At 49.3% G+C, this 27,379-nt stretch overlaps 1 protein-coding gene across 1 annotated transcript in view; it reads left to right on the top strand.

Moving 5' to 3' along the window:
- LOC137564330 (leukotriene C4 synthase-like) overlaps positions 1-27,379 on the top strand; it is a 73,253-nt gene that overhangs the window by 16,460 nt on the left and 29,414 nt on the right. Inside the window, exon 2 of the mRNA XM_068278085.1 lies at positions 22,038-22,188. Coding sequence (XP_068134186.1) covers positions 22,131-22,188 — 58 coding nt within the window. The 5' untranslated portion in view covers positions 22,038-22,130. The remainder of the gene's footprint in view (positions 1-22,037; positions 22,189-27,379) is intronic.

Here is a 27,379-nt window from a genome sequence, read left to right as displayed (position 1 = left end):
CGCATGATCATTTCAGGTGATTGTTTTTGGAAGCCTGTGCTGGGCATAACATTCCAGGAGAAGAGTCTGCTAAAGTTCATGAGGTTCCCCCTCACTAGGTTCCACGTACCCTCTACCCGGAATAAGTGTTGTCCACCCCCCTCCTCCACCCCTCCCCCCACATGCAGCTACCATTCCCCTTTCCCCATTTCAAATAATTTAATAACTATCTTTAAATACGATTATTTACTGGAACCAATAAAAGAGTGTGTGGTGTGTGTGTGTGTGTGTGTTAACTGTTTGTCGGGAGTGGCTGGTGATAGTGGCCTTGGGCGGTACAAAGTACAAATCCGGCCCTGTTGACATGTGCGGCTAACATAACCCCCCTTCCCCTACACCTCTCCAAAACAAGTGTGGGCTGCACAAACACCTATTATCCCCTAAAGGATACCCAAGGTTAACATGAGTAGTGTTTTTTTACTTATCTGGGGCTTCTTCCAGCCCCCCGCAGGCTTATAGGTCCCTTGCTGACCTCCCAATCCTCTTCCTCGGTCCGTTGTTTGGGCAAGTACAGCATGGGACTTAGCTAAGTCACGTGCTACTGTGCATGCGCTGGTCTAGCGTTGCACCTCCTTGACCGTAGCTGAGAGCGTTCTGCATATGCATGACTAAAGGGGCCCATACACTGGTCGATTTTAACCATCGTTCGACGGCCAATTCAACCATTTTGATCGAATCGGCTAGAAATCGATACAGCAGAAAGCATGATCGATCGGCAGATCGATCAATTTCTGGCCGATTTCGATCGATCAGTCCGGACGGAAAATCTGGGTCGATAGGCTGCTGGCAGCCAATCGCAATTGGCTGCTGGCAGCCTAAGCTGCCTCAAGCAATTGGCTGCTGGCAGCCGATCGATGGCCCATAGGGTTGCATTGGATTGAATGGTGCAACTCTGCATTTCAATCGAATTTCAATAGATTTCATTCTGTGGCACACATCAGATACATTCCTGTCAGATTCGACCTGATAGGCATCTGACAGAAATCTATCTGATGGTCGAATCTGCTGCAAATCTGTTAGTGTATATGGCCAGTTTAAGAGTATCTTTAAAATTAAGAAGGTGGAAGATGATCGGTCAGGGGAGACCAGGGGAGCCAGAGAGACCTCTATTGGCTGGCATCCTTTGGGCCCTCTCTACTACAAAAAACAGAAAGCTTTCCTCTGGCAGCAGCCGTTTCAATAAGGATTCCATAAAGGAGGGGACATTCCTTCCTTTGGCGCCCTCTGGAAGCCCCTGGAGGCACAGATTGTTCCTCCTGTTGCGGTTTTCTGCGTTCACCGCACAGAGCTCAAGGGCAATGAGTCTCCGCTGCATGTCAAGAATGACGACGCCATGTGCTCTGACTGTGTCCTCCGTCTCAGAGGCGGAGTTCTGTGGTGCGGTCATGGATAACTGAGAGATCTTGGTGAAAGAGGCTAAACTTGGACTCCAAGTGATCAAATTTTAAGGTTAGGGGGGACTGACGAGCTTTAATTGCCTCAAGCAATTCTGCTGGGCTTGGAGAGGGGATGGACAGAGTAGCCCAGTGGAGCTTTACCTGCTCCAGCGCTGGGTTGGTCCACTTACTGTTCACCCAGGGGGGTAGCAATAGGGGTTGCAGAGGTAGCCACCGCATCGGAGCCCTTGGGCCAGAGGGGCCCCCGAAGGGCCCTCCCTCAACTACAGTATAAGCTCTCTATTGGTCCTATGCTCATAATAATCACTTCTATAGATACTTTGAATATTGGTAATCATTAACAAACTGCTCCCCATTCCCTTCTTGCACCTCTGACACTGTAGTTGCCATTGGCAGGTTTTAGTGCACCGTATCAATTGTTATGTATAGAGTGCTTGGGGGGCCCCATGTAAGACTTGCACCGGGGCCCATAGCTCCTTAGCTGCACCACTGTGTTCACTGGAACTGCTCTGCACAATATGAGATTCATTTGGCTAGTGGCAGCTGCACACCTTCCCAAATACTGAAGGATGCCCAAATCACAGCTACTGCTGTATATCCCACCCAGTTACTAGCTCAACCCTCTGCCATTACATTAGACAGCATGTTCTCTATAAACACATGCAGGGTGGACACGGGCATAGCTCTCAGCCTCTCAACCGTCCCTTTTTGGATGGACAGTCCCTCTTTGGGAACACAATCCCTCTGTCCCTCTTTCTTCCTCATTTGTCCCTCTTTCAGGTCTCATGTACAGATTTGTATAGATGTATGTATTTTATCTACTGAAAAAAAAATGTGTTTAATTGACTCTAAACTGTATTCCCATCCTTTGAATTGATACATTTCTTATTTTCAAATGTTAATATGAAAGTAAATGAACCAGGATAGAAAGGAGCAATGTGGTTTGAATGAGAAAACAACATACCGTATTTCCTCGAATATATGTCAACTTCGTTTATAAGTCGATTCCAATATTTGACCCTCTTAAACTGGAATTTTTTTAGTGACTCAAGTATAAGTCTACCCAGAAAAGTTAAGAGCTGAACTTAGGGACCAGGAGGGGTTAATGACTGCAAGGCATAAAGTATTACAGCCCTTAACCCCTCCTGGTCCTTAAGTGCAGTCTTTATCCACCCCCCTCCTTAGTAAGCACTGCTACTCAGTATCTTTCTCCATACCTTTCCTTGTTTTCTTGGCATCTCTTTTTATCAAAAAAGTGTCACTTACCAGGTAAGTGACACTTTTTACCACTGGGTAAATTGGTGCAAATGGGAATGTCATTAATAGTACACACATTACTCAGTGTGCTCAGTTTTAAAGCCGTTGGTTGGCAAAAGTGCCAGTGTCTTACAGGCAATGGATACTACAGGGTGGGCCATTGATATGAATACACCTTAATAAAATGGGAATGGTTGGTGATATTAACTTCCTGTTTGTGGCACATTAGTATATGTGAGAGGGGAAACTTTTCAAGATGGGTGGTGACCATGGTGGCCATTTTGAAGTCGGCCATTTTGAATCCAACTTTTGTTTTTTCAATAGGAAGAGGGTCATGTGACACATCAAACTTATTGAAAATTTCACAAGAAAAACAATGGTGTTGTAATGATCGCTGCTGCAGCAGGTGTTGCTGGAAGTAGTAGTGCTGCAGCTCAGGCAGTTCTGATGTCTTTCCATGCAAGCTGCATAGCTTTGTCTGTCTTTCCCTGCTGTCAGCTTGTGACTGATTATCATTCACCTGTGTGGGAATCTGCATGTCTGCTCCCATTGGATGACCTCAGTATAAAGATCTGCTTCCTGCAGGGTTTCCTTGGGTTTTCATAGCTTCAGTTTAAGCCTGTCTTGCTGTCGCTTCGGCCCCCGATCGTGTTTCTTGTTCTAAAGATACTTTGCTGGTCTTTGCATCATATATTGGTTCATTGCCAATATATATGCATACCAGCACGTTTATTATTTTCCTTGTATTCGTGTTACGTTGATACATCAGTGTCGCTGATATATACGTACACGCAGTGGTGCTCACCGCCAGGTCGTGATCACGCTTACGCGTGGATTCACGACCATTTTGACGCATTCCGCCTCGGACACGAAAATCCGTGAATAGATTTTCAACCACGAAAATCTACTTCGGCTTCGCGTGAATGCGGACAGAAATCCGCATTCACGCTCGTGAAACCCGGGGCTGAAGTCGTGGTTTGCGGAAATGCGTCAAACTATGCGGAAGTGACACATTGCAGGCCAATCAGAGTGCCCCAGCCAGGCCCTAGCAACCAATCACAGGAGGGGAGCTATGCCCTCCCCTCCTGAATATAAAGCGGCGGCCATGATGGAAAAGCTCTGTCCTTGCTACTAGACTGTGGTGCTGAGAGGATTATCTCCAGGCCATTGTTGTTTGAGCAAGTGCATTTATTGTGTTAAAAACAAAGCGTTTTTTTTGCTAACACTGCTCTTATACTGTACACAGTTAGCTAGTCAGTGAGTGATTGCTGTAGTTAGTTGTAGTCAGTGTAGTGTAGTGGGAGTGTGGGAGTCTAGTGATTATTTAACTGTGTGTAGTGCTGTGCAGGCAGGTTCAGTGCTGCAGTGTAGTGGGAGTGGGGATTATCTGTGTGTAGAGTGCAGGCAGGCAGGTTAGTGCAGCTGCAGTGTTCACTTGTATATTCCAGTGACAGTTATACACTTGTACTATTTGCAGGCAGCCAGTCACACCGCCAGCGCCGCCACTCTCTGCCAGCGCTGTTCATTCATTCTGTCAGTGACCTTGTGCCGTGCCCAGTGCCCACTGCTCGCTCGCTCGCTGGCATATGAGCATCTCATTACACAGTGTGACATCCTTGTGTGCCCACTGCATCCTTCAGTGACCTAGTTGTTTATCCAGTGCCCACTGCTGTGCCCACTGCATCCTTCAGTGACCTTGTACTGTGGCCACTGCATCCTTCAGTGACCTAGTTGTATATCCAGTGCCCACTGCTGTGCCCACTGCATCCTTCAGTGACCTTGTACTGTGCCCACTGCATCCTTCAGTGACCTAGTTGTATATCCAGTGCCCACTGCTGTGCCCACTGCATCCTTCAGTGACCTTGTACTGTGCCCACTGCATCCTTCAGTGACCTAGTTGTATATCCAGTGCCCACTGCTGTGCCCACTGCATTCTTCAGTGACCTTGTACTGTGGCCACTGCATCCTTCAGTGACCTTGTACTGTGCCCACTGCATCCTTCAGTGACCTTGTACTGTGCCCACTGCATCCTTCAGTGACCTAGTTGTATATCCAGTGCCCACTGCTGTGCCCACTGCATCCTTCAGTGACCTTGTACTGTGGCCACTGCATCCTTCAGTGACCTAGTTGTATATCCAGTGCCCACTGCTGTGCCCACTGCATTCTTCAGTGACCTTGTACTGTGGCCACTGCATCCTTCAGTGACCTTGTACTGTGCCCACTGCATCCTTCAGTGACCTTGTACTGTGCCCACTGCATCCTTCAGTGACCTAGTTGTATATCCAGTGCCCACTGCTGTGCCCACTGCATCCTTCAGTGACCTTGTACTGTGGCCACTGCATCCTTCAGTGACCTAGTTGTATATCCAGTGCCCACTGCTGTGCCCACTGCATCCTTCAGTGACCTTGTACTGTGGCCACTGCATCCTTCAGTGACCTTGTGCTGTGCCCACTGCATCCTTCAGTGACCTTGTACTGTGCCCACTGCATCCAGTGATTCATTACTAGCAACATGTCTGGCAGGGTTTCGCGGGGTGAGAGGAAAGGGAGTTCAATTGCCTCAGCCACTTCTGGGACTGCTCCACGTCCAGGGAGAGGACGCCCAGCTGTACGTGGTCGTGATGCAGCAGAAAAGGGGGCAGCAAAGCCTGGGCCGAGTCAGCGGACGCCATTGTCCAAATATTTTAAAGTTTCTGGTCCCCGTGTGGTGGTTGAGCAAATGGAACCTGACGTACTCATGGACATCATGACTTCCTCCCAGACCTCTACTGTGAGCACCACTCCAAGCAGTAGCAGCAGCAGCCAACATCCCACGCTTGTTGTGACATCCACCCCAGCACCCACTGGTCAGCAGCCCTCCCAGGATGACAGCGTTCTGTCCCTCAGTCCGGCATCTGGGAACCTGCTGATGCAAGAAGCACAGGACTTACTGGGGACTGATGTGGCAGAGATTGAGATCGGGCCACAATCACAAGCGTTGTTGAGTTCTGGTGATGAAGAAGAGGGGTCTGTGTCTGGGGATGTAGGGACAGAAGAGGAGGCGGGGGAGTCAGAGGAAGAGCTGGATTATGATGATGCTGCTGATGATGACGTTGTGGACCCTAACTATGTGCAGCCTGCTGAGTCCGTGGAAGAATGGTCAGAGCAGGATGACGAGTCACCTCGGCCTAGGCAAGGATATCGCCATATGTCAGGCAGGGGCATCGGCAGCAGTGGGCGTGGAGGAAGTAGACAGGACACTGCTTCAGCCGACACCACCACCATGCAACCCCCGGCAACTACTACCACACGTTGCTCCGCTGCACCCTCTGCTAGTGGGGGCCGCAGTAAATTAAAGTCACCAGTGTGGGATTGCTTTGAGGAATGTACTGATGACAAAAGGTATGCGGTGTGCAGGTTATGCAGCAAAAGATTGAGCCGTGGGAAAAGTCTGAGCAAGATGGGTACCTCATCCCTCCAGGGCCACCTGAGAAGCCGCCACTGCCGCGAGTATGCGGACTTTAAGAGGAAGCAGGCACTGCTGGCAGGGGTTCCTGAGAGCAGAAGGCCCACCAGCGCAGCAGCATCCTCCCTCCCTCAGGGTCGTGAATCCCCCACAGCAGCAGCAGTAGTAGCACGCAAGCGCTCTTCCACCTCGGCTGCTCAGGACACAGACATTGAGGCTGGCAGCCAGTGTTCGTCTCTCTCCTCTGTCTCCCCTGCATCCCAGCGTCGTCAGACCCTGCTGAGCGACACCTTTCAGGGTCTGACCAAGCCTCTGCCTCCAAGCCACAGGCGGATCCGCAAACTAAATGGCTTGCTGGCCCGGGCCATGGCATCACAGCTGCTTCCCTACTCCCTGGTGCAGGAGGGGAGCGCCATGCAGACGCTGCTCCAATTTGGCATCCCCGAGTGGCAAGTCCCCAGTCGCCACTATTTCAGCAGGAGCGCGATCCCAGCACTCCACAAGTTTGCGGTGGAAAACGTGGCCCGTTCCCTGGACTACTCTGTGGGCAAGCGGGTCCACGTGACCATGGACTCGTGGAGTAGCAGATTTGGGACAGGTCGCTACCTGTCCTTTACGGCCCACTGGGTGACACTGATGGAAGGGAGGGAGGACAAGAGCGCATCAGCCCAGCTAGTGGTGCCACCACGCGGGATCAGGGGGGATGCAGAAGGGTCCTGTCACGACACTCCCTCAGCACCCGGAAAGCAAGCCCGCCTCGGCAGCAGCAGCGCCAAGCCTCGGCACTGCCAAGCCCTTTTAAAATTGGTGACCCTGGGGAAGGAGAGGCTTACAGCCACCAACGTCCTGGCCACCCTCAGGAAGCAGGAGCGGAGGTGGCTGACCCCCAGAGGCCTGGAAGTGGGGTATGTGGCAGCCGATAACGGGGCCAACCTGGTGGCAGCAGTGCAGCAGGGAAACCTCTAGCACATCCCCTGCTTTGCCCACGTGCTCAATCTTGTGGTGCAGCGCTTCTTGCGCACCTACCAGGGGATGAGCGAGCTGCTGCAGGATGCCCGGGCGGTGGTACGCTTTTTCCGCCTGTCAGCCACTGCCTCTGCACTCTTGTCCACCTTACAGCAGCAGTATGGAAGGCCACAACACCGGATGATCATCGACATGCCAGTTCGCTGGAATTCGACTCTGGCCATGTTGGAGCGGCTGTGTCAGCACAGGCTGGCTCTTAGGGCCTACATGCTAGACCCAAGTGTCCCCAGCAACCAGCAAGTCCCCATGATTACTGCCACTCAGTGGACACTGATGCAGCAAGTATGCCTGGTGCTGAGTCCCTTCCTGGAGGCAACCAAGATGGTCAGTGAGGAGCGGGCCTCTGTGTGCCAGTGGGTGCCCTTGGTTTGTCTACTGGAGCAGGCAATGGACAATTTAATTGAGCGTGGGGATGAAGCCCTGAGGCAGTTGGAAGAACAGGAGCAGATGGCAGCACAGTCCAGCTCAGAGGAGGGCTCACAGCAGGTAGTGGAAGAGTTGGAGGTCCCTAACCTGAATGAGGAGGAGGAGGAGGAGCAGAGTGCAGCAGGCGTTGTACGTGGATGGCGGTTTGAGGAGGACAACGACATGGCACAGGAAGAGGACAGGCATGCGTTATGGGACAATGGCGAGGACGAGGAAGATCTTGCTGGCAGGGCCCACTTGTTTCCCATGGCTGTGCACATGTTGCGCTGCCTTCGCAGGGACCCCCGGGTGATCCAGATGCGTTCAAGGGAGGACATCTGGATTACCTTGATGCTTGATCCCCGTCTGAAGGGGAAGCTGGGAGACTTAATGACGCCATCCACCACCGAGCAACGCACAAGGGAGTTGAAGGAGGCCCTTGTGCGCAGACTACTGGAAGCATTCCCCCAGCCTTCCACCCCCACTGTAACTGCTCTGCCAAGCCAGCAAGAGGTGCCTGCCATTGCCACTAGCAGCACAACAACAACCACCAGCAGCAGCAGCAGCAACTGGCGCCCCGGAGACCTGAAGAGCCTAAGCAAGAGCCTGTATGCAGTGCAGCAGCCCAGAACAGAGGTGCCCGCCACAGCATCCACCACCAACCAGCACAAGCAACGACTGACCACCATGGTGTCTGACTATATGGGGTCATCCAGCGGGCTCAATGACACCGACAGCCCCGTGGACCCCTTGGAGTACTGGGTCAAGAGACTGGACATCTGGAGCGAGCTTTCCCAGTACGCCCTGGAACTCCTATCCTGCCCTCCTTCCAGTGTCCTCTCAGAGAGATGCTTTAGTGCGACCGGTGGCGTGGTCACAGAGAAGCGCTCTCGGCTCTCCCACGCCTCTGTGGACAAACTCACCTTCCTGAAAATCAACCAGGCTTGGGTGGAAGGTGAGTTTCTGGCCCCTATTGTCGGACACATTGGGACATGAAGTGGCTGCTGCATGTGCTGTTGTTAACTATGCCTGCCTTTATAAAGACATTTACTACCTGCCTAGTGCCTACCTTGGTTAATTTTTTGGTGTTATGGTACTACTACCAGTAAGTTGCCATGGTCCTCCTTCTGAGCTGCTGAACTGACCGCCCGCTTTGTCCTCCTGACTCAGTCGCTACTACACTCTGCGTTCACACTGCCCGGGTCACCGGGTGCATTTAATTTTTTGGCCAGCACTATGACGCTGTGCTACTACTACTGTGCTGCTGCTGCTGAACTGACCGCCCGCTTTGTCCTCCTGACTCAGTCGCTACTACACTCTGCGTTCACACTGCCCGGGTCGCCGGGTGCATTTAATTTTTTGGCCAGCACTATGACGCTGTGCTACTACTACTGTGCTGCTGCTGCTGCTGAACTGACCGCCCGCTTTGTCCTCCTGACTCAGTCGCTACTACACTCTGCGTTCACACTGCCCGGGTCACCGGGTGCATTTAATTTTTTGGCCAGCACTATGACGCTGTGCTACTACTACTGTGCTGCTGCTGCTGCTGAACTGACCGCCCGGTTTGTCCTCCTGACTCAGTCGCTACTACACTCTGCGTTCACACTGCCCGGGTCGCCGGGTGCATTTAATTTTTTGGCCAGCACTATGACGCTGTGCTACTACTACTGTGCTGCTGCTGCTGAACTGACCGCCCGCTTTGTCCTCCTGACTCAGTCGCTACTACACTCTGCGTTCACACTGCCCGGGTCGCCGGGTGCATTTAATTTTTTGGCCAGCACTATGACGCTGTGCTACTACTACTGTGCTGCTGCTGCTGCTGAACTGACCGCCCGCTTTGTCCTCCTGACTCAGTCGCTACTACACTCTGCGTTCACACTGCCCGGGTCACCGGGTGCATTTAATTTTTTGGCCAGCACTATGACGCTGTGCTACTACTACTGTGCTGCTGCTGCTGAACTGACCGCCCGCTTTGTCCTCCTGACTCAGTCGCTACTACACTCTGCGTTCACACTGCCCGGGTCGCCGGGTGCATTTAATTTTTTGGCCAGCACTATGACGCTGTGCTATTACTACTGTGCTGCTGCTGCTGAACTGACCGCCCGCTTTGTCCTCCTGACTCAGTCGCTACTACACTCTGCGTTCACACTGCCCGGGTCACCGGGTGCATTTAATTTTTTGGCCAGCACTATGACGCTGTGCTGCTACTACTACCACCAGTATGTTGCCGTGGTCCTTCTGTGCTGCTGAACTGACCGCCCGCATAGTCCTTCTCCTGACTCAGTCGCTACCACCACTGCACTCTGCGTTCACACTGCCCGTGTCCACTGACAACTCTGCTGCGATGTCATTGCTAATTGCTGCAAAAAAAAAAAAAAATTACAAAAACCTCTCTGGAGCCTTTTTGCCGTCAGCCACTCATCCTCCTCCAGCGGTACCTTCGCCGCCAAGTGCCATTGGAACTCGCCTTCACCTCTTTGACTGCTTAACGCGTATATCCCTTTTTAAAACCACTTATTACCAATTAATAGCCCCATTTAAAGTGTTGATTTCACTTTAAAATCCATTTTCTCTAGAAAAATTTTTTTGGGGGGAATTTTTAATGTTGAAGTTATGTTGCCCCTTATCACCTCGATAATCCATGCTATTTGGGGGACTGTAGCATGTATGGGGGCTTTGTTATTAACGTTAAAAGAAAATCCGCCTCCGGGCGTGAATCCGCGCGTGATTACACCATTCACGGGAAAAAATCCGCGTGGTTGCGTGGACGCGGACGAAAATCCGCATGCGGCGGGGCCGAATGCGGATTTTTTTTTGCAACCACGCGGATTTCCGAATTCGTGGATGAGGCACATCCGAACATCCCTGCGTACACGAACTGTTTATATCCTGTGTTCAGTTAGTCAGTTTTCCAGCACGTTTTGGTAGTTTGCGCGTACCGTGATCACCCGTGCTGAGGTAGTTATCCTGCTCCTGGTCCTGTTCGTGGATTGCGTTCATCTCTGCGAAGAGATAACGAATCCTTCTGAATCCTGTTCTGTTACCGTTTGTGGATTGCGTTCATCTCTGCGAAGAGATAGCGAATCCTTCTGAGTCCTGTTCCCTGTATTACTCCAGTCCTAGTCAGCGTTCCTGCTTATGTCATATATCGGTTCATTGCCGATATATACATATGTTAGTCAGACGTTACAAATAGTTTCATTGATAGCTGTAATTGTAATACGCTAGGAAAACATACTTATTGTATATTTGTCTGTGTTACGTTCATCTATCTTGATCCTGCTATTTCCTGACTATCCTGTCCTGTCTTTGTGAGGCACGCCATCGCTGCAATCGCATTGGCTGCCTCATTCCAGTCTGTCTTGTTTTGGACGCTTGCTGTCGCTAAGTAGCCGCTAGCTAGCAAGCGTTCATTCTGTCTACCTGTCCTGATCTCCTCAGTTCTGGTTTATGCGCTCAGCGCTACTTTGCGCTGAGACGTTATAACGAAAGCATTGTTTGTGGCTGTCAGATCTGCACCGGCTCTGTGCGCCACAATCTCCTATTGGAGTCAGTCCTCCCCTCCACTATACTAGGGATAGCCTGTTTCCTTGTGCTGGTGTGTGTACCTCCTCCACGCCAGCTCATGCGTTGCATGCTGACTGTGGAGAATACACCACCAAGCCTTACATTATGAAAACCCCATTACCAATCCCCATTGTGGGGGGGATTCCTAGAAAGTATGACACTGTTAATTATGGTTCCTGTTCCTTTAAGAAATTTGAAGAACTTAGCTCTGAAACAGAAAATGAGTTTTTCTCTGAATGTGCCAGGTTCCTGGCCAATCCTGATCTCCAAGCGACTCCTGTTTCAACCTGGGCACTCCAACTAAGTTATATTTTGTTTAAAGGGGAATTATTCCAGTGGGCATTTGATGTTCTCAATCATTCCGATTTGAAAGAGAGACCGCTGGAATTTCTAGCGTTTGTGATCCATAACTGGTTGCGCATAGATCCATTGCCTTTTCCTCTTAATGAACTCCTGGCAGCAGGCCAATCAGCTTCTCCTTCAATTGCTTGCAAAAATGTTCAGCAAGCAGAAAGTGTTACTGATAATTTTCCTGCAGCCTTGAATAAATCACCAAAAACAGCAGGGTCTAAGGCAAAACGCAAACGTTCTAAGAAACGTGTCCGATCTGCAGAGTCGTTATCCTTAGGCCACATACACACATCAGACCATAGTCTTTGGAAAATGAAAGATCACAGACCAATCTTACCACCCTTCCTGTAGTATAAGAGCCATACTCTACACAGTCTTTTCTATGGAGCTGAACTCCCCATCAGAAAAAAATCTTTTCAAGATGCTGAACACACAGATCCTGTACAGACACAAAAGATCAGTATCTGCAAAAGATCTGTTCCTGCCAGAAATCCATTCCTGCAAATTGCAATGATAGTCTATGAGATCTGCAGATCATCATACACACATGATTTAACTGACATTCATCTGCAGATCCGCAGATCTGAAAATCCATCCTGGTGGATCTGATCTGCAGATGAATGTCAGTTAAATCATGTGTGTATGATGATCTGCAGATCTCATAGACTATCATTGCAATTTGCAGGAATGGATTTTTGGCAGGAACAGATCTTTTGCAGATACTGATCTTTTGTGTCTGTACAGCATCTGTGTGTGCAGCATCTTGCAAAGATTTTTTTCTGATGTGGAGTTCAGCTCCATAGAAAAGACTGTGTAGAGTATGGCTCTCATACTACATGAAGGGTGGTAAGATTGGTCTGTGATCTTTCATTTTCCAAAGACTATAGTCTGATGTGTGTATGAGCCTTTAGCGACTGAGACCTATAATGAGATTCTGCCATTAACAGATAATGAAATGCAATTGTCTTTCAGGGGAGTTAAATGGACTTATGAAACTACTAATGAACTTTCCTCCCTGGCTAGGGAAAATAAAGATTTTTGTTTAAAAGAATTATCTGAGTATGATTATGAGGAGATATTACACAGTATTGAACAAATCAACTTATTTGTGAAGCAAGGAAAGTTTGCATACACTACAGTTCAGCACTTGCTACAGGTATTGGAGATTCTTATGCTACGTACACACATGCGACAACGATCGTTCGTTGTCAACGACGAACGATCTTTTAATTGACGAAAGAACGACCGAAGTAAAGTTAGTTGTAAAAAGTGTGTAACGATCACATCGTTAGAACGAACGTTACACCACGTAAAAGCACTTATTGCGCCTGCGCATAAAATTGTAAAGTTCCTTGGAGAAAAAGTGAAATGCGCATGTCCAGCCTGGTACGAACGATCGTTTCCAACGATGTACCACTTTTGCTAACGATCGTCGGTGGTAAAAATCCGCCAAGACAGAACTTTGTTTTGTAGCGATTTGACTCGTTCGTCGTTTGCCTTAATAGTCGTTGGTTCGTTTTTTGTAACGATCGTCGTTGGTAAAGATCGGGGAACGATCGTTACAAACGACTATAGTCGCATGTGTGTACGCACCTTTAGGAATAAGGAATCTGCCAATCACCTGCTAATTAACCCAATATATGTCCCTGCTACAATCATATCTGCAAACCATGATCTGCCTGTTAAGTATGCTTGGAATCCTCCATTTGAGAAAGGAGAGATGGAAGCTCTGGTCAATGAATGGAAGAATGATTCAAGTTCATTTTGTCAATTTTACAGTGCAAAAAGTGAATTAGTATTGAATGCATGCATTAAGTCTGCCTATAACCTAATAAAAACTAGTGTGTGTGTGGGTATGACTTTGTGGCTCCATTGATTGATGTGTGGGAACTGATTTTGGATGATTTTTATGTGACTCTCGAATTCGCAAATTTGGCGTTCTGACCCGCCTGCTTCAGCACCTTTGGCTGATTCAGCAGGTGATTCGGAGCTCTTTTTGTGTGAAATTGAAGTTCCTGCAATTCCACCCTGTACCATGGATAACTCAGTGTTACTTACCAGTAAAACAGAAGCCACTGATACATTCTTAACCTTGCCCTGCGCAAATTTCTCAGCAGAGAATCCAGAGGTCCTGCTGACTTCCGAGTCCAGCCTAGCCAGTACTCATGACTCTTTGTTCAGTGAAACAGACACCAGAAAAATCTTGCCTGCCTCTGCAAACACTTCTGCAGAAATTACATGTGTTAATAAAGTTCAACTCCTGTCTGATCCAGCAGATGCCAATAGATGCACTACATCAGTTTCCGAGTCCCAGCAATCCTGTCTAGAAACCTCAGAACCCCAGCATCTGAATTTTCCAATTTTACAAATGAATGGTGATTCAGATGCGCAAACATTGTGTCTTGATCTTCCTGTTTCTACACCTCACTCTAGTTTTGTGAATAGCTCAGAGCATCTGCTATGTGAACCTGAAATCGCAGAATTATTACCTTGTTCAGAAAATATTCCAGTAAATTTGCCCTGTACCATGAATTGTGCAGTAGATCTCTCCAATGAAACTCAGGTCACAGAATCATTATGCTGTCCAGCAGGTGCTTCCATGGTTTTGCCCTGCAATATGGACTGTTCAGTGATCCTGTCCAGTGAAGCTGTGGTCGCAGAGTCTTATGCTTCACCCAGTACTTTGGATACTTCAAACCCTCTAGCAGAGGAGTCTGAGGCACTGCTTACCTCAGTTGGTGTTGCAGTAATATTCACTTGTCTAGCAGCTGTTTTAGAATTACAGTCTGCTCTAATAAAACTTGATGAATGTCTGCCCAGCAAAGCAGAAGCCATTGAAATACTGTCCTCGTCAGCAAGTGTGTTAGATACCTTGCCCTGTATACAGTCTGATTTAACCAATGTTGTTGAGTCCCTCTCCAGTGTTGTAACAGCCGAGGAACTCCAGCCCTGTCCTCTGAATGTTTCAGAAGTCTTGCCCTGTAACATGGATAATTCTGATTCTCTGGTCAAAATAATAGAAATCTCAGAATTTCAGTCCGGTCTGATGAGTGTTCCTGAAACCCAGCCCTGTATCCTGAAAGATTCTGGTTCTCTGGCCGCTGTGGCAGAGGTTCCAGAGTCCCCTTCCTGTCCAGGGAATTCCTCAGTTTTGCCTAGTCCAGTGGGGGCTGCTGCAATACTGACTTGTTCTGCAGCGCCTCATGAGCTCCAATCCAGTGTATTAGATGAGTCTCTGTCCAGTCCAGGGGTAGTTGTGGAGTCCCTATCTGGTTCAGTGCATACATCAGAAGATTTGTCCTGTCTTGTTAGTGCCCCTGAATCTGATTTGTTACTGACTTTACTGGAATCAGCGACATCTAAGTCTGATCCTGCATTCTCGTGTAAAAGTCCAGTAGTTGCGAAGTCTAGTCATGATGATTTTTTTTTGGCCAGTCCTGGTTTTGGTCCTGTCTTGGCTGACCCTGAGGCTCACAGTTCCTTGACATGCCCAGAGGTTTCTCTTGTGCCAGTGTGCCCAGATGTTCTTTGTGTGCCAGAATGCCCAAGTGTGTCTAAGGTGTTAGCGTGCTCTGATGCTTCCTTAGTGGGAACATGTTCTGATGTTGCCAGTCTGCCTGCATGCCCAGAGATGGTTCTGGTCCCTGAAAGCCCTGATCTTGATGTTTGTCCTTGTGGCCCTGACTCGGGAATTGCCCTAGGTTCCATAGGGGTTCTTGATAGTTCTCCATGTGAGCCTAAGGGGCGTTCTGACCTATGGGGATCTCTTTGGAGCTTCAAGGTGTTCTGGGAGGTCTCTGAGAAAACTTGTCCTGGTGCCTTGGACTGGTTCAACAGTGGGTTTTGTGTTGGTAAAGACAGTCCCGGTGGGCATTGCAAAGGCTTTGGCGTTTCTGAACGGTTCCTGGAAGGCGGTGGGTATCGCTCAGGGAGTTTCGGAGGGCTTTCTTCTGGAAATCATGGTTCTGATGGGTGTCACACTGGGGCTTGTAGTACTGATGGGCATGGTTCTGTAGGTTCTGGTTCTGATGGGTCCAGTCTTGTGGGGACTGATTCTGGAATTCGGTCTTGCCGGGCTGTCCCGGTCATCATGAATTATCAGTCAGACTGTTTTGTTGGGAATTTCAGTTTTGAAAAGCGTCTGGAATCCGCTTTTAAGGGCAGGGGTACTGTAATGATCGCTGCTGCAGCAGGTGTTGCTGGAAGTAGTAGTGCTGCAGCTCAGGCAGTTCTGATGTCTTTCCATGCAAGCTGCATAGCTTTGTCTGTCTTTCCCTGATCTCAGCTAGTGACTGATTATCATTCACCTGTGTGGGAATCTGCATGTCTGCTCCCATTGGATGACCTCAGTATAAAGATCTGCTTCCTGCAGGGTTTCCTTGGGTTTTCATAGCTTCAGTTTAAGCCTGTCTTGCTGTCGCTTCGGCCCCCGATCGTGTTTCTTGTTCTAAAGATACTTTGCTGGTCTTTGCATCATATATTGGTTCATTGCCAATATATATGCATACCAGCACGTTTATTATTTTCCTTGTATTTGTGTTACGTTGATACATCAGTGTCGCTGATATATACGTACACGAACTGTTTATATCCTGTGTTCAGTTAGTCAGCTTTCCAGCACGTTTTGGTAGTTTGCGCGTACCGTGATCACCCGTGCTGAGGTAGTTATCCTGCTCCTGGTCCTGTTCGTGGATTGCGTTCATCTCTGCGAAGAGATAACGAATCCTTCTGAATCCTGTTCTGTTACCGTTTGTGGATTGCGTTCATCTCTGCGAAAAGATAGCGAAACCTTCTGAGTCCTGTTCCCTGTATTACTCCAGTCCTAGTCAGCGTTCCTGCTTATGTCATATATCGGTTCATTGCCGATATATACATATGTTAGTCAGACGTTACAAATAGTTTCATTGATAGCTGTAATTGTAATACGCTAGGAAAACATACTTATTGTATATTTGTCTGTGTTACGTTCATCTATCTTGATCCTGCTATTTCCTGACTATCCTGTCCTGTCTTTGTGAGGCACGCCATCGCTGCAATCGCATTGGCTGCCTCATTCCAGTCTGTCTTGTTTTGGACGCTTGCTGTCGCTAAGTAGCCGCTAGCTAGCAAGCGTTCATTCTGTCTACCTGTCCTGATCTCCTCAGTTCTGGTTTATGCGCTCAGCGCTACTTTGCGCTGAGACGTTATAACGAAAGCATTGTTTGTGGCTGTCAGATCTGCACCGGCTCTGTGCGCCACAATCTCCTATTGGAGTCGATGCTCCTCCCCTCCACTATACTAGGGATAGCCTGTTTCCTTGTGCTGGTGTGTGTACCTCCTCCACGCCAGCTCATGCGTTGCATGCTGACTGTGGAGAATACACCACCAAGCCTTACAGGTGTGCTTGGTTTTAACATAACTTTTTTCTTTCATGAGTTATTTACAAGTTTCTGACCACGTATAAAAGGCATTCGATGTGCTGCCTATTGTGTTGGATTGTCAATGCAACCCTCTTCTCCCACTCCTCACACACTGATAGCAACACTGCAGGAGAAATGCTAGCACAATGCTAGCTGCTATCTTGAAAAGTTTCCCCCTTCACATATACTAATGTGCCACAAACAGGAAGTTAATATCACCAACCATTCCTATTTTATTAAGGTGTATTCATATAAATGGCCCACCCTGTATACAAGCTATACAATGTAGTGCTTTTCCAAGCAAAAAGTAATGGTGGGAGTGAGATTATAAAGCATGCTGGCCGCTACGGCTCTGCAAAGGTTATGATTCAGAAATTCAGGTCCGACTTGAGTACAAGTCAACCTCTATATTTTTATTTAGTGAGGCAGACCTAAATTTCTAGACTTATAGTCGAGTACATACAGTATTTTTCTTATAAAATCTTTATAGTATGTGTGACTAGGGGAGTGCTGGGGGCGTGATTAGGGGTGTGGCAGGGGCAAGGCTTAAGTGTCCCTCTTTCTTATCTCAAGAAAGTTGGGAGGTATGCACAGGGTAGATTTCTCTGTGTTCTCCTTCTTTCCTGTGCGAGAGGTCAGGTCTGCTTTAATTGAGCAACTGTGGTTTCCCATGATGCATCACTCCCAAATATGCAAATTGTCTTTTTATGCCCCATGAAAGCCAGGCTTACATCCAGAACCGCTGGTGTATAGCGAGCCTGTAGAGAATAATTTTTACAGAGTCACATCAATCCGACATGCAGACAGCCTGTTTCAGACTTTCTGGTCCTCATCAGAGTACAGCAAGGATTTATATGACTCCAGTGCTGCGTAATATGTTGGCAGCACTGCATAATATGTTGGCGCTTTATAAATACAATAAATAAATAAATAGTGGTTCAGGGTCACCACGAGCTGTCTGGGCATTCTTTATACAGAGGGGCACTGCTGGACAGTTGAGCTGTGTATGATGTGTTTGTTGTGCTGTGTACACTGTGCCAGCCTGCGCTCCCTTTTCAGCTCACAGTAAGCCAGGCTGGGCAAACTGCCACGTCCTACTTTCATGATAGATGTGGAATGCTTTGTCCTCTGATCCTGCTATGCAGCACATTACCCCGGTAACAGGTGAGTGATTGGACACTGGAAATGCAACCAATATAAAAAAAACTTGTTCCGGAAATCTGAGTTTAGACAATTTGGGGCAAAGTGAAAGGTGACCTGCAGAGACTGCCAGAAGCCGGGACACTCCAGGTTTTCCTAGTCTCCATAGTTGTGTCCTGCTGTCAGCAGTCCCTCTGAGCACAACGTATGTAACCAGGGCAGCTGTTTCTGGCTATTTTGACGGCTAAGGTAAGGCAGCCGTTGCCTGCACCCCACCCCCTAAACATATGAATAGGAAGTCTGTAGAATACATAAATTAAGCCTGGCATGAATAAAAAATCAGTTTTATTCACCCAGGGCTTTTACCACCACTCTGCAGCCCTCCCGTGCCCTCACAGTCACCTGTGGATTTTCCTGTCCTTCGCCACCAGCTAGTTTTGTTTTTGGCTGACAGGCTCACTGCGCCTGCGCAGCCCTGGCCACACGTCTCCTTCTTCGTATTTCTGTCTGCAATAGCCTCCTGCTCCTGTCGGGCCTGTCATCGAAACAAAACTAGTTGGCGGGGTAGAGGAGAATCCGGGAGTAACTGTGAGAGCACAGGACGGCTGCAGGGGGCTGGTAGAAGCCCCGGGTGAGTAAAACTGATTTTTTTATGCCAGGCTTAAGTATCCCTTTAAAGGATGCATGAGGCAAACTTAACAAAATCAGATTTAGCTACCTGGGCTTCCTCCAGCCCTGGAAGCCTGTGTGTCCTTCGCCTCCAGTCCGCTCTTAGGCAGTTTGCTGGGGTCCCCTCCATAGCGGCCCAGGTTGGAGGCTTCTGCGACGCACGCACGCACTCGACCCAGTTGCTGAGTAGGGGACCCCAGCAGTGAGAGCCTGAGGGAAAAAGCTGTACATGTGCCTGGAAGTTTTAGTTGCGACTGACCAGTATCTCACAATCCTAAAGGAATAAGCTGAAATATGGAGTGAGCAAGTTGAGTGTAGTCAGAGGCAATCTTGGTCGCTTTCTTTTTGTACCTGCTAGCGTAAAGATCCTACAGGGAAGATAAGCTACAGACAATTATCCTTTCCTCTGTTCAGCTGATGCGCTGCAATCTCACCTTTGCTTGTACTGAGCAGCTGCCAAACCTTACAGTCATAGATTATGTCATGATGGATTTGATGAATTGAGGTGGGAAGAGGTTCAATGGAGATGGCAGCTGGGCCCCTTGACACCCACTCGAAGTGTAGAACTGCACCATTAATTTTTGTGGCAGGTATACCTTTTTCAGCTGCTGTAGGTGGTACATCCTCTGTTGCGTTTTCTTGATAATAGTGACAGCATTGTTATTGTCCCATTTTATTTTGTTGGAGATTGTGGCCCCAAGAAACTTGAACGACTCCACTCAGGTTTCTGTAGATCCATTTATGGTTAGGGGAGAGAGATCTCCTAAAATCTATTATCATCTCCATGGTCTAATGAGTATTAAGTTCCAAGTTGTTGCTGCTGCACCAGGAGGTAAGCTGTCCCACGACATGCCTGTATGCAGATGTATGTAATGCAGTTAAATAACGTCTGCAGTTTGGCTTATGTAGGGCGCTATTGATAAATAACGTTAGTGTGCCACTATTGATAAATAACGTTAGTGTGTGCCGTTTTTCTTCTTTTTTCCCTGTGCGCCATTATTATGCAGTACTAACGATAAATAGCGATAAGCATATCTTTTTAATGCGGCGCCATTTTTATGCATAGGCGCTGTGCGCCATTATTCACTGATCTCCTTTTAGCCACAGCCCCTCAACAAGCATGCAGATCAGATGCTCTGACTCAAGTCAGACTGGATTAGCTGCATGCTTGTTTCAGGTGTGTGATTCAATCATTACTGCAGCCAGAGATAAGCAAGACTGACAAGCAACTGGTATTGTTTAAAAGGAAACATCCAAATCCCTCTCAGTTAAGGTTCCCTTTAAAGGGAAGGTTCAGGTACTGTTAAAAAAAATAAAAATCCGCATCCACTTACCTGGGGCTTCCCCCAGCCCGTGGCAGGCAGGAGGTGCCCTCGGCACCGCTCCGCAGGCTCCCGGTAGTCTCCGGTGGCCGACCCGACCTGGCCAGGCCGGTGGCCAGGTCGGGCTTCTTCTGCGTTCTAAAATGCGCCTCACGGCGGCGCGCTGACGTCATCGGACGTCCTCCGGGCTTTACTGCGCAGGCTGAGCCAGTATGGGTAGTATAGTTGCCCCCAGTATAGGTAGCTAGTATAGTTGCCTCCAGTATAGTTTAGGAGGTAGGTGGCTTCCCCCTCCGTCACTGCGGCCGCCGCTCATGTATCCTGAGCTGGCGGCCGCTTCCTCTATACATTTACCCGGCTGGCCCAGTCTCCTATGTCAAACACGCTCTTTACTCCCTGCTTCTCCCCGCCTCCTCTGTCCGTAGTTAGGTAGCTACAAGAAAATGGCAGCTGATGTCCACAAATGCGGACATCGGCAGCCATTTTCTTGTAGCTAGCTAACTACGGACAGAGGAGGCGGGGAGAAGCAGGGAGTGAAGAGCGTGTTTGACGGAGGAGACGGGGCCGGCCATTTTCTTGTAGCACCACTATAATTATAGAAAGAGCAGAGACTGGGAGAAGAGGGGAGAAACATAACGGGCAGCAAACGGCGACACATACCCGATGCTGTAGTGACACATGAATGTGTCGCGGCACATGGGTTGGGAATGGCTGCTCTAGTACATAATGCCTACAACTGTTTAATTGAACTAGCAGTTGCCTTTAATGCCTGGTACATGCCATGCAATTTCCGGCCAGATAGACAGCCGAAGAGATCATTTTCAACAGTGATCAGAAAATCGATCACATGGAAATAAGATTCGACCTAAATTATCTACTGGCCGTCTATGTGACGGGAAATTGCATGGTGTGTACCAGTCATAATACACATCATGCAATTTCTCATCGGGTCAAATCAATAAATTCAGACTGGTCCAATCAGCTCTCAATTGATAACTCGATTAATTTTATGCAGATTGAAAGTACAATCACATTATCGATCAGGAGCTATTTGGACCTGTTGGAAATTATTAATTCGACCCGTTGATCTGATAGGAAATTGCATGTTGTGTAATGGGAATTCCCTAAAGAACAATCTGCTAATAATAGCTCCTTGGTGCCCCCTAAGGGACGGTTCACACTTGCTTTAAAAATGTATTTGGGCGATACATCTTTAAAGCTCCACTTAAAAATGCTGGAAGCAGATCCTTTTTAAAAAATAGGATCCGCTTCCACTTGTAAAAAACACGGATCGTACACTGATCCGTGTGCCGCAGAACATGAGTCGGAACGCAGAGTCCCATTTTCCCGGGCAGGACCAATGAAAGCCTATGAGAATAGATACTCTCAGTTCTCACTAGGCTAGTCACCACATCCACGTCGCCCATTTCGCCCACATTTGCATCGCCGCCATGAGGTCATACTCATGCGTCCCGCTGGCCATCGCTACTGCTTGGTTCGTTCTAAACAGCCCGGTGGCCGGGGATCTCTATTGTGCTGCAAAAAACCAATGGTGATCCTCAGCAACAGGGAGAATTCTCATTGGTACATGTTGCTAGGGAGAATTGGCCTGCTGCAGCCTATGGAGAGCCACGCTTCTGCTGGCCTCCAGGCTGTTGAAGGGACAGAGAGGCGGGAGCGAGCGACGGTGGCGAGACAGGTGAGCAGCGATGCGTACGGGCGGACGAGATCGATGCATGCGTACGTGCGATCGTGGAATGGAACAGAACGATCGGGTATTTTGTTGCAAGTGAATGTAGAATGGACGCTATGCATCTGACTTGTGGAAGCACTTACCATTTACATTCTGCAATCACACAAGTGTGAACCAGCCCTAAAGCAGCTGTCACCCCATCCCTCTGCCTGTGTTGTTTTCTCTACCTGAAAATAGACCTGTATGTAAGCCAGTAAAGCTTAATACTGATCAGTAAGGAATAAATCAATGTGTAACGTTTGATTTCTGTTTTCCTTTAATGTTTCAGAGTCCTGACTGAGCTCTGACTGCCGCCCATATCTCATATCTGACATCTTCAGTAAGGATCGAGGAAAAGAACATATATATTCTGTTTGCCATCATGCCAGATAATATTGTCCTATTAGGAGCCGTCACGCTGCTTGGCGTTCTAGAGCAAGGTAGGATGAACCCCACTTAACATATCAGGAGAAATGTTAAATGTATATCAGCCCACACTGACCAACCAAATGAAATCGACCACAAAGGACTGTCTCATAAACTGCAGTCATCCATCCAGAACTGGCTGAGGATAGTTATATCATCAACTTTGCTCAAAAAGACCTTAAAGAGACACGGTAAAAACCCTCTCCCCCCGGGACACTTATCTCGGGAGGGGGAAGCCTCTGGATCCAAATGAGGCTATCCCCGTTCTCCTCCATCCTGGCGACCCAGTGCTGGAAGCCCCCAAAACGACGGCAAACCACAGCCAACAAGGATGTTGGCTGTGGTGCAGGTGCAGTAGCGGCTTTCCAATGGGCTCAGGCAGAAATAGCCGAGCCTGATTGGGTTCGCTCTACTGCGCATGTAACTTGTGCCTTTGCAGTAGAGCAGACTCAATCGGCGCAGCTATTTCTGCCTGAGCCAGATTGGAAAGCCGCTACTGCACCTTTGCTGGATTTATTTATTTATTTATTGTATTTATAAAGCGGCAAAATATTACGCAGCGCTGGACATTAGTTTAGGTTACAGACAATACTTAGGAGTGACATACAGCAATATGACAATACAGGAATACAAGAAAAACCAGATCACACAGCACAGTATGAGTACCAGGTAATGCTTAGTCAGTCACTGGAGGGGAGCATGGAGATTAGGCAAGTTAGGTTCACAGTAATGGAGGTGCAAGATCAGGTAGGACACAAAAGGAGGAGGACCCTGCCCAAAGGCTTACAATCTAGAGGGAGAGGTAAGGACACGAATGGTAGGGGACCAGAGTTCAGCTGTAGGTTTACAGCACTTGTGAGGGGCAGGGGCGTCGCTAGCCCTGTTTTAGGGGGGCACGTGCCCCCAATCTTTCCTGGGGTGCCACGGATCTCCGCCCGGCTGCCCCCTCTGTCAAGACAGCGGCTTCCTCCAGCCGCCGCGTCACTGACACTCGTCTCAGACCTCAGGATCAGGCGGCGAGCCGGCGACCAATCGTGCGGGCGCTAGGACCCAGCGCCCGCACTGATATGCGGAAGTGACATCACTTCCGCATATCGAGCGGGTGCGTCCAGCGCCCGCTCGTACATCTGGTCTGGTCGCCGCTGATCCTGAGGTCTGCTGAGAGGTAGGGGGGGAGCGGCGGCGGCTAGAGGGGGGGCCTCCCTGTCACTCACTCACTCACTAAAGGGGCTCCCTGGCACGCACTCACTCCCTAAAGGGGCTCCCTGTCACTCACTCACTCCCTAAAGGGGCTCCCTGTCACTCACTCACTCCCTAAAGGGGCTCCCTGGCACGCACTCACTCCCTAAAGGGGCTCCCTGGCACGCACCCACTCCCTAAAGGGGCTCCCTGGCACGCACTCACTCCCTAAAGGGGCTCCCTGTCACTCACCCACTCCCTAAAGGGGCTCCCTGTCACTCACTCACTCCCTAAAGGGGCTCCCTGTCACTCACTCACTCCCTAAAGGGGCTCCCTGTCACTCACTCACTCCCTAAAGGGGCTCCCTGTCACTCACTCACTCCCTAAAGGGGCTCCCTGGCACGCACTCACTCCCTAAAGGGGCTCCCTGGCACGCACTCACTCCCTAAAGGGGCTCCCTGTCACTCACTCACTCCCTAAAGGGGCTCCCTGTCACTCACTCACTCCCTAAAGGGGCTCCCTGTCACTCACTCACTCCCTAAAGGGGCTCCCTGGCACGCACCCACTCCCTAAAGGGGCTCCCTGGCACGCACCCACTCCCTAAAGGGGCTCCCTGGCACGCACTCACTCCCTAAAGGGGCTCCCTGTCACTCACCCACTCCCTAAAGGGGCTCCCTGTCACTCACTCACTCCCTAAAGGGGCTCCCTGGCACGCACTCACTCCCTAAAGGGGCTCCCTGGCACGCACTCACTCCCTAAAGGGGCTCCCTGTCACTCACTCACTCCCTAAAGGGGCTCCCTGTCACTCACTCACTCACTCCCTAAAGGGGCTCCCTGTCACTCACTCACTCCCTAAAGGGGCTCCCTGTCACTCACTCACTCCCTAAAGGGGCTCCCTGTCACTCACTCACTCCCTAAAGGGGCTCCCTGTCACTCACTCACTGCCTAAAGGGGCTTCCTGTCACTCACTCACTGCCTAAAGGGGCTCCCTGGCACTCACTCACTGCCTAAAGGGGCTTCCTGTCACTCACTCACTGCCTAAAGGGGCTCCCTGGCACTCACTCACTACCTAAAGGTGCTCCCTGTCACTCACTATCGGGGTCCCTGTCACTCACTACCTAACTGGAGGCGCCTGTCACTCACTAGCTAACCTGGGGGTCCCTGTCACTCACTACCTAACTTGGGGGGGCTACCATATTAAGGGGGCATTCTGCCTATTTATGTGAAATGCTGTCTATTTATGTGCCTCATGACTGCTGAATGTGTCTTGTTGGGAGCCTTATGATTTGTTGGGGGCCTCATGATTGCTGAATTTGTCTTGTTGGGGGCCTCATGATTTGTTGGGGGCCTCATGATTGCTGAATTTGTGTTGTTGGGGGCCTCATGATTGCTGAATTTGTCTTGTTGGGGGCCTCATGATTTGTTGGAGGCCTCATGATTGCTGAATTTGTCTTGTTGGGGGCCTCCTGATTTGTTGGGGGCCTCATGATTGCTGAATGTGTCTTGTTGGGGGTCACATGATTGCTAACTGCGAGACTTTGGGAAAAGCTGAATCCTTATCATATGAGACAATAGCATTAAACCTACTTTTTTAGCGTTTTAAAACAGAAAATAAAACTGGGAGGTTCTAAAAAATTGAATACATTTTTCAGGAGTAGGATGGATGAAATTGTTTATCTTCACAGTTTATTTTCAACTTGGATTTTCCATAATGTTCATGTATGAGTTAAAACGTTTGTACAGTATTTAGTTTAAATTGCTGTTGCCACTTTGCGATAGATACCGGTAAGTGACTTTTGGGTTGCAGTTTGGGCACTCGGCCTCCAAAAGGTTCGCCACCACTGTCCTAATCTGATGTCCCACCATTGCTAGGTTCATGTAAATTTGTCTCCACCCGTTACCACACCTATATTCTGGTCCATGGCCCACCCATTTTTTGGTGCGGCGCGATAAGCACGCCGCACAACGTGATCGTCATATTTTTGGCACGCTAGCTGCAGTGTGCTGAATTCTGCTGCCTACAGTATGTACAGTATACGCTGTTCTCTAGTGCTTGCACTGTGTGCTGATTTACCTCCAGTGTGTACAGTGTAAGGTGTTACTCTGTGCCTTTATTGATTGTAAACCAGCTGTATTGTATGCTGATCCCTGCTACTTTCAGTATGTACAGTATTAGCTGTAAAGCCTGGTACACACATGCAATTTTGATTAGCCAATTTTAGCTCTGTTCATAAAATTCATTGTCTGTTGGCCCACTTACTGCACGGGGGTGGGAAATTGGGGGTCAGTGATTGACCAATCAAAATTTTATGTGCGTATACATCTTTGATTTATGCCTATACTGATTGTAAATGATCGAAATAAAGGACAGGGGGCTCCGTCCAATATTTCGATGGGCAGGCCCGTTATCCGTAGCTTACACCGCTGCTAAGTTCATGTACATTTGGCCCCACCCATGGCCACGCCCACTCACTGCATGGCCACGCCCATTTTTTTGCCTCCCCTCCTGGTGCCCACAGGTGCCACTGATCTCCAAGGACCCTAGAAACGCCCCTGGTGAGGGGTAGTAGGCCAGAGTGAAAAGGTGAGTTTTGAGGGCTTTCTTGAAGATGTTGAAGGAGGGGGCTGCCCTAATGGGTGGAGGCAGGGACGGAGCAAGACCAAGTTGCGCCTGGGGCAAGGTCAGGTTTTGGCGCCTAAAGGTCAGGTTTTGGCACCTAAACTGCCATTCATTTTGCCGCCTTTTTAAGAATTCAACAAGCTGCGCCTGGGGCAAGATACCCGCTCGCCCCCCTCTAGATCCGTCCCTGGGTGGAGGTAGGGAGTTCCATAGTGTTGGAGCAGCTTGAGAAGTCCTGGAGGCGTGCATGGGACTGGGTGATGCGGGGGGCGGTTAGGCGAAGTTCATTGGAAGAGCGGAGTGAGCGGCTAGGTGTGTACCTCTGAGTAAGATCGGAAATGTAGGTTGGACAGGTTTTGTGGACAGATTTGTAGGTCAGACACAGTATCTTGAATCTGATTCTGGACTGGATAGGAAGCCAGTGGAGGGATTCTAGGAGGGGATCTGCCGTGGTGGAGCGATGGGAGCAGTGGATAATTCTGGCTGCCGCATTCATGATGGACTGCAGTGGGGCTGTTCGGGTCATAGGGAGACCAGACAGCAGGGCATTGCAGTAGTCAAGGCGGGAAATTATGAGGGCATGGATGAGGAGTTTGGTGGTGGCAGAGGTCAGGAAAGGGCGAATCTTACAGATGTTACGAAGGTGGAAGTTGCAGGACTTTGTGAGGTTTTGGATGTGGGAAGTGAAGGAGAGTGCGGAGTCCAGGGTGACACCCAGACAGCGGGCTTGAGAGGTAGGGCGAATGGTAGTGTGGTTAACAGTGACATGCACATCTGGGAGGTTCGTGGATGGCCGGGGTGGGAAGATCATAAATTCCGTTTTGTCTAGATTTAGTTTCAGGAACCTAGCGGACATCCAGGAGGAGATGGCTGATAGGCAGGAGGAGACCTTGTCCATGGTCGTGGTGGATAGGTCAGGGGTGTGGAGGTAGATCTGGGTGTCATCTGCATACAGATGATAGTTAAAACCCATGGAGGAGATAACCTTGCCAATGGAGGATGTGTATAGGGTGAACAGTAGGGGGCCAAGGACCGAACCTTGGGAGACTCCCACCGAGAGGTGGTTGGGGGTGGACGAGGACTCATTGAAGGCGGTCGTGAAGGAGCGGTTGGAGAGGTAGGATGAAAGCCAGGACAGGGCGAGATCATGAATGCCCAAGGACTGGAGGGACTGGAGGAGTAGGGGATGATCTACTGTGTCAAAAGCTGCTGACAGGTCAAGGAGGAGGAGAATGGAGTATTTACCTTCAGCTTTAGCTAAGGCAAGGTCGTTGACCACTTTGGTGAGAGCAGTTTCGGTTGAGTGGGCAGGCCGAAATCCAGATTGGAGTGGGTCTAGCAGTGAGTTGGCATTGAGGTACTGGGTCAGGCGTTTGTGAACCAGACGCTCAAGGACTTTTGAGGCA

The sequence above is a fragment of the Hyperolius riggenbachi genome, chromosome 3, assembly GCF_040937935.1.
Source record: "Hyperolius riggenbachi isolate aHypRig1 chromosome 3, aHypRig1.pri, whole genome shotgun sequence".
Taxonomy (NCBI): Eukaryota; Metazoa; Chordata; class Amphibia; order Anura; family Hyperoliidae; genus Hyperolius; species Hyperolius riggenbachi.
Note: the sequence above shows the minus strand (reverse complement) of the source record. Positions and strands in the feature narration are given on the sequence as shown.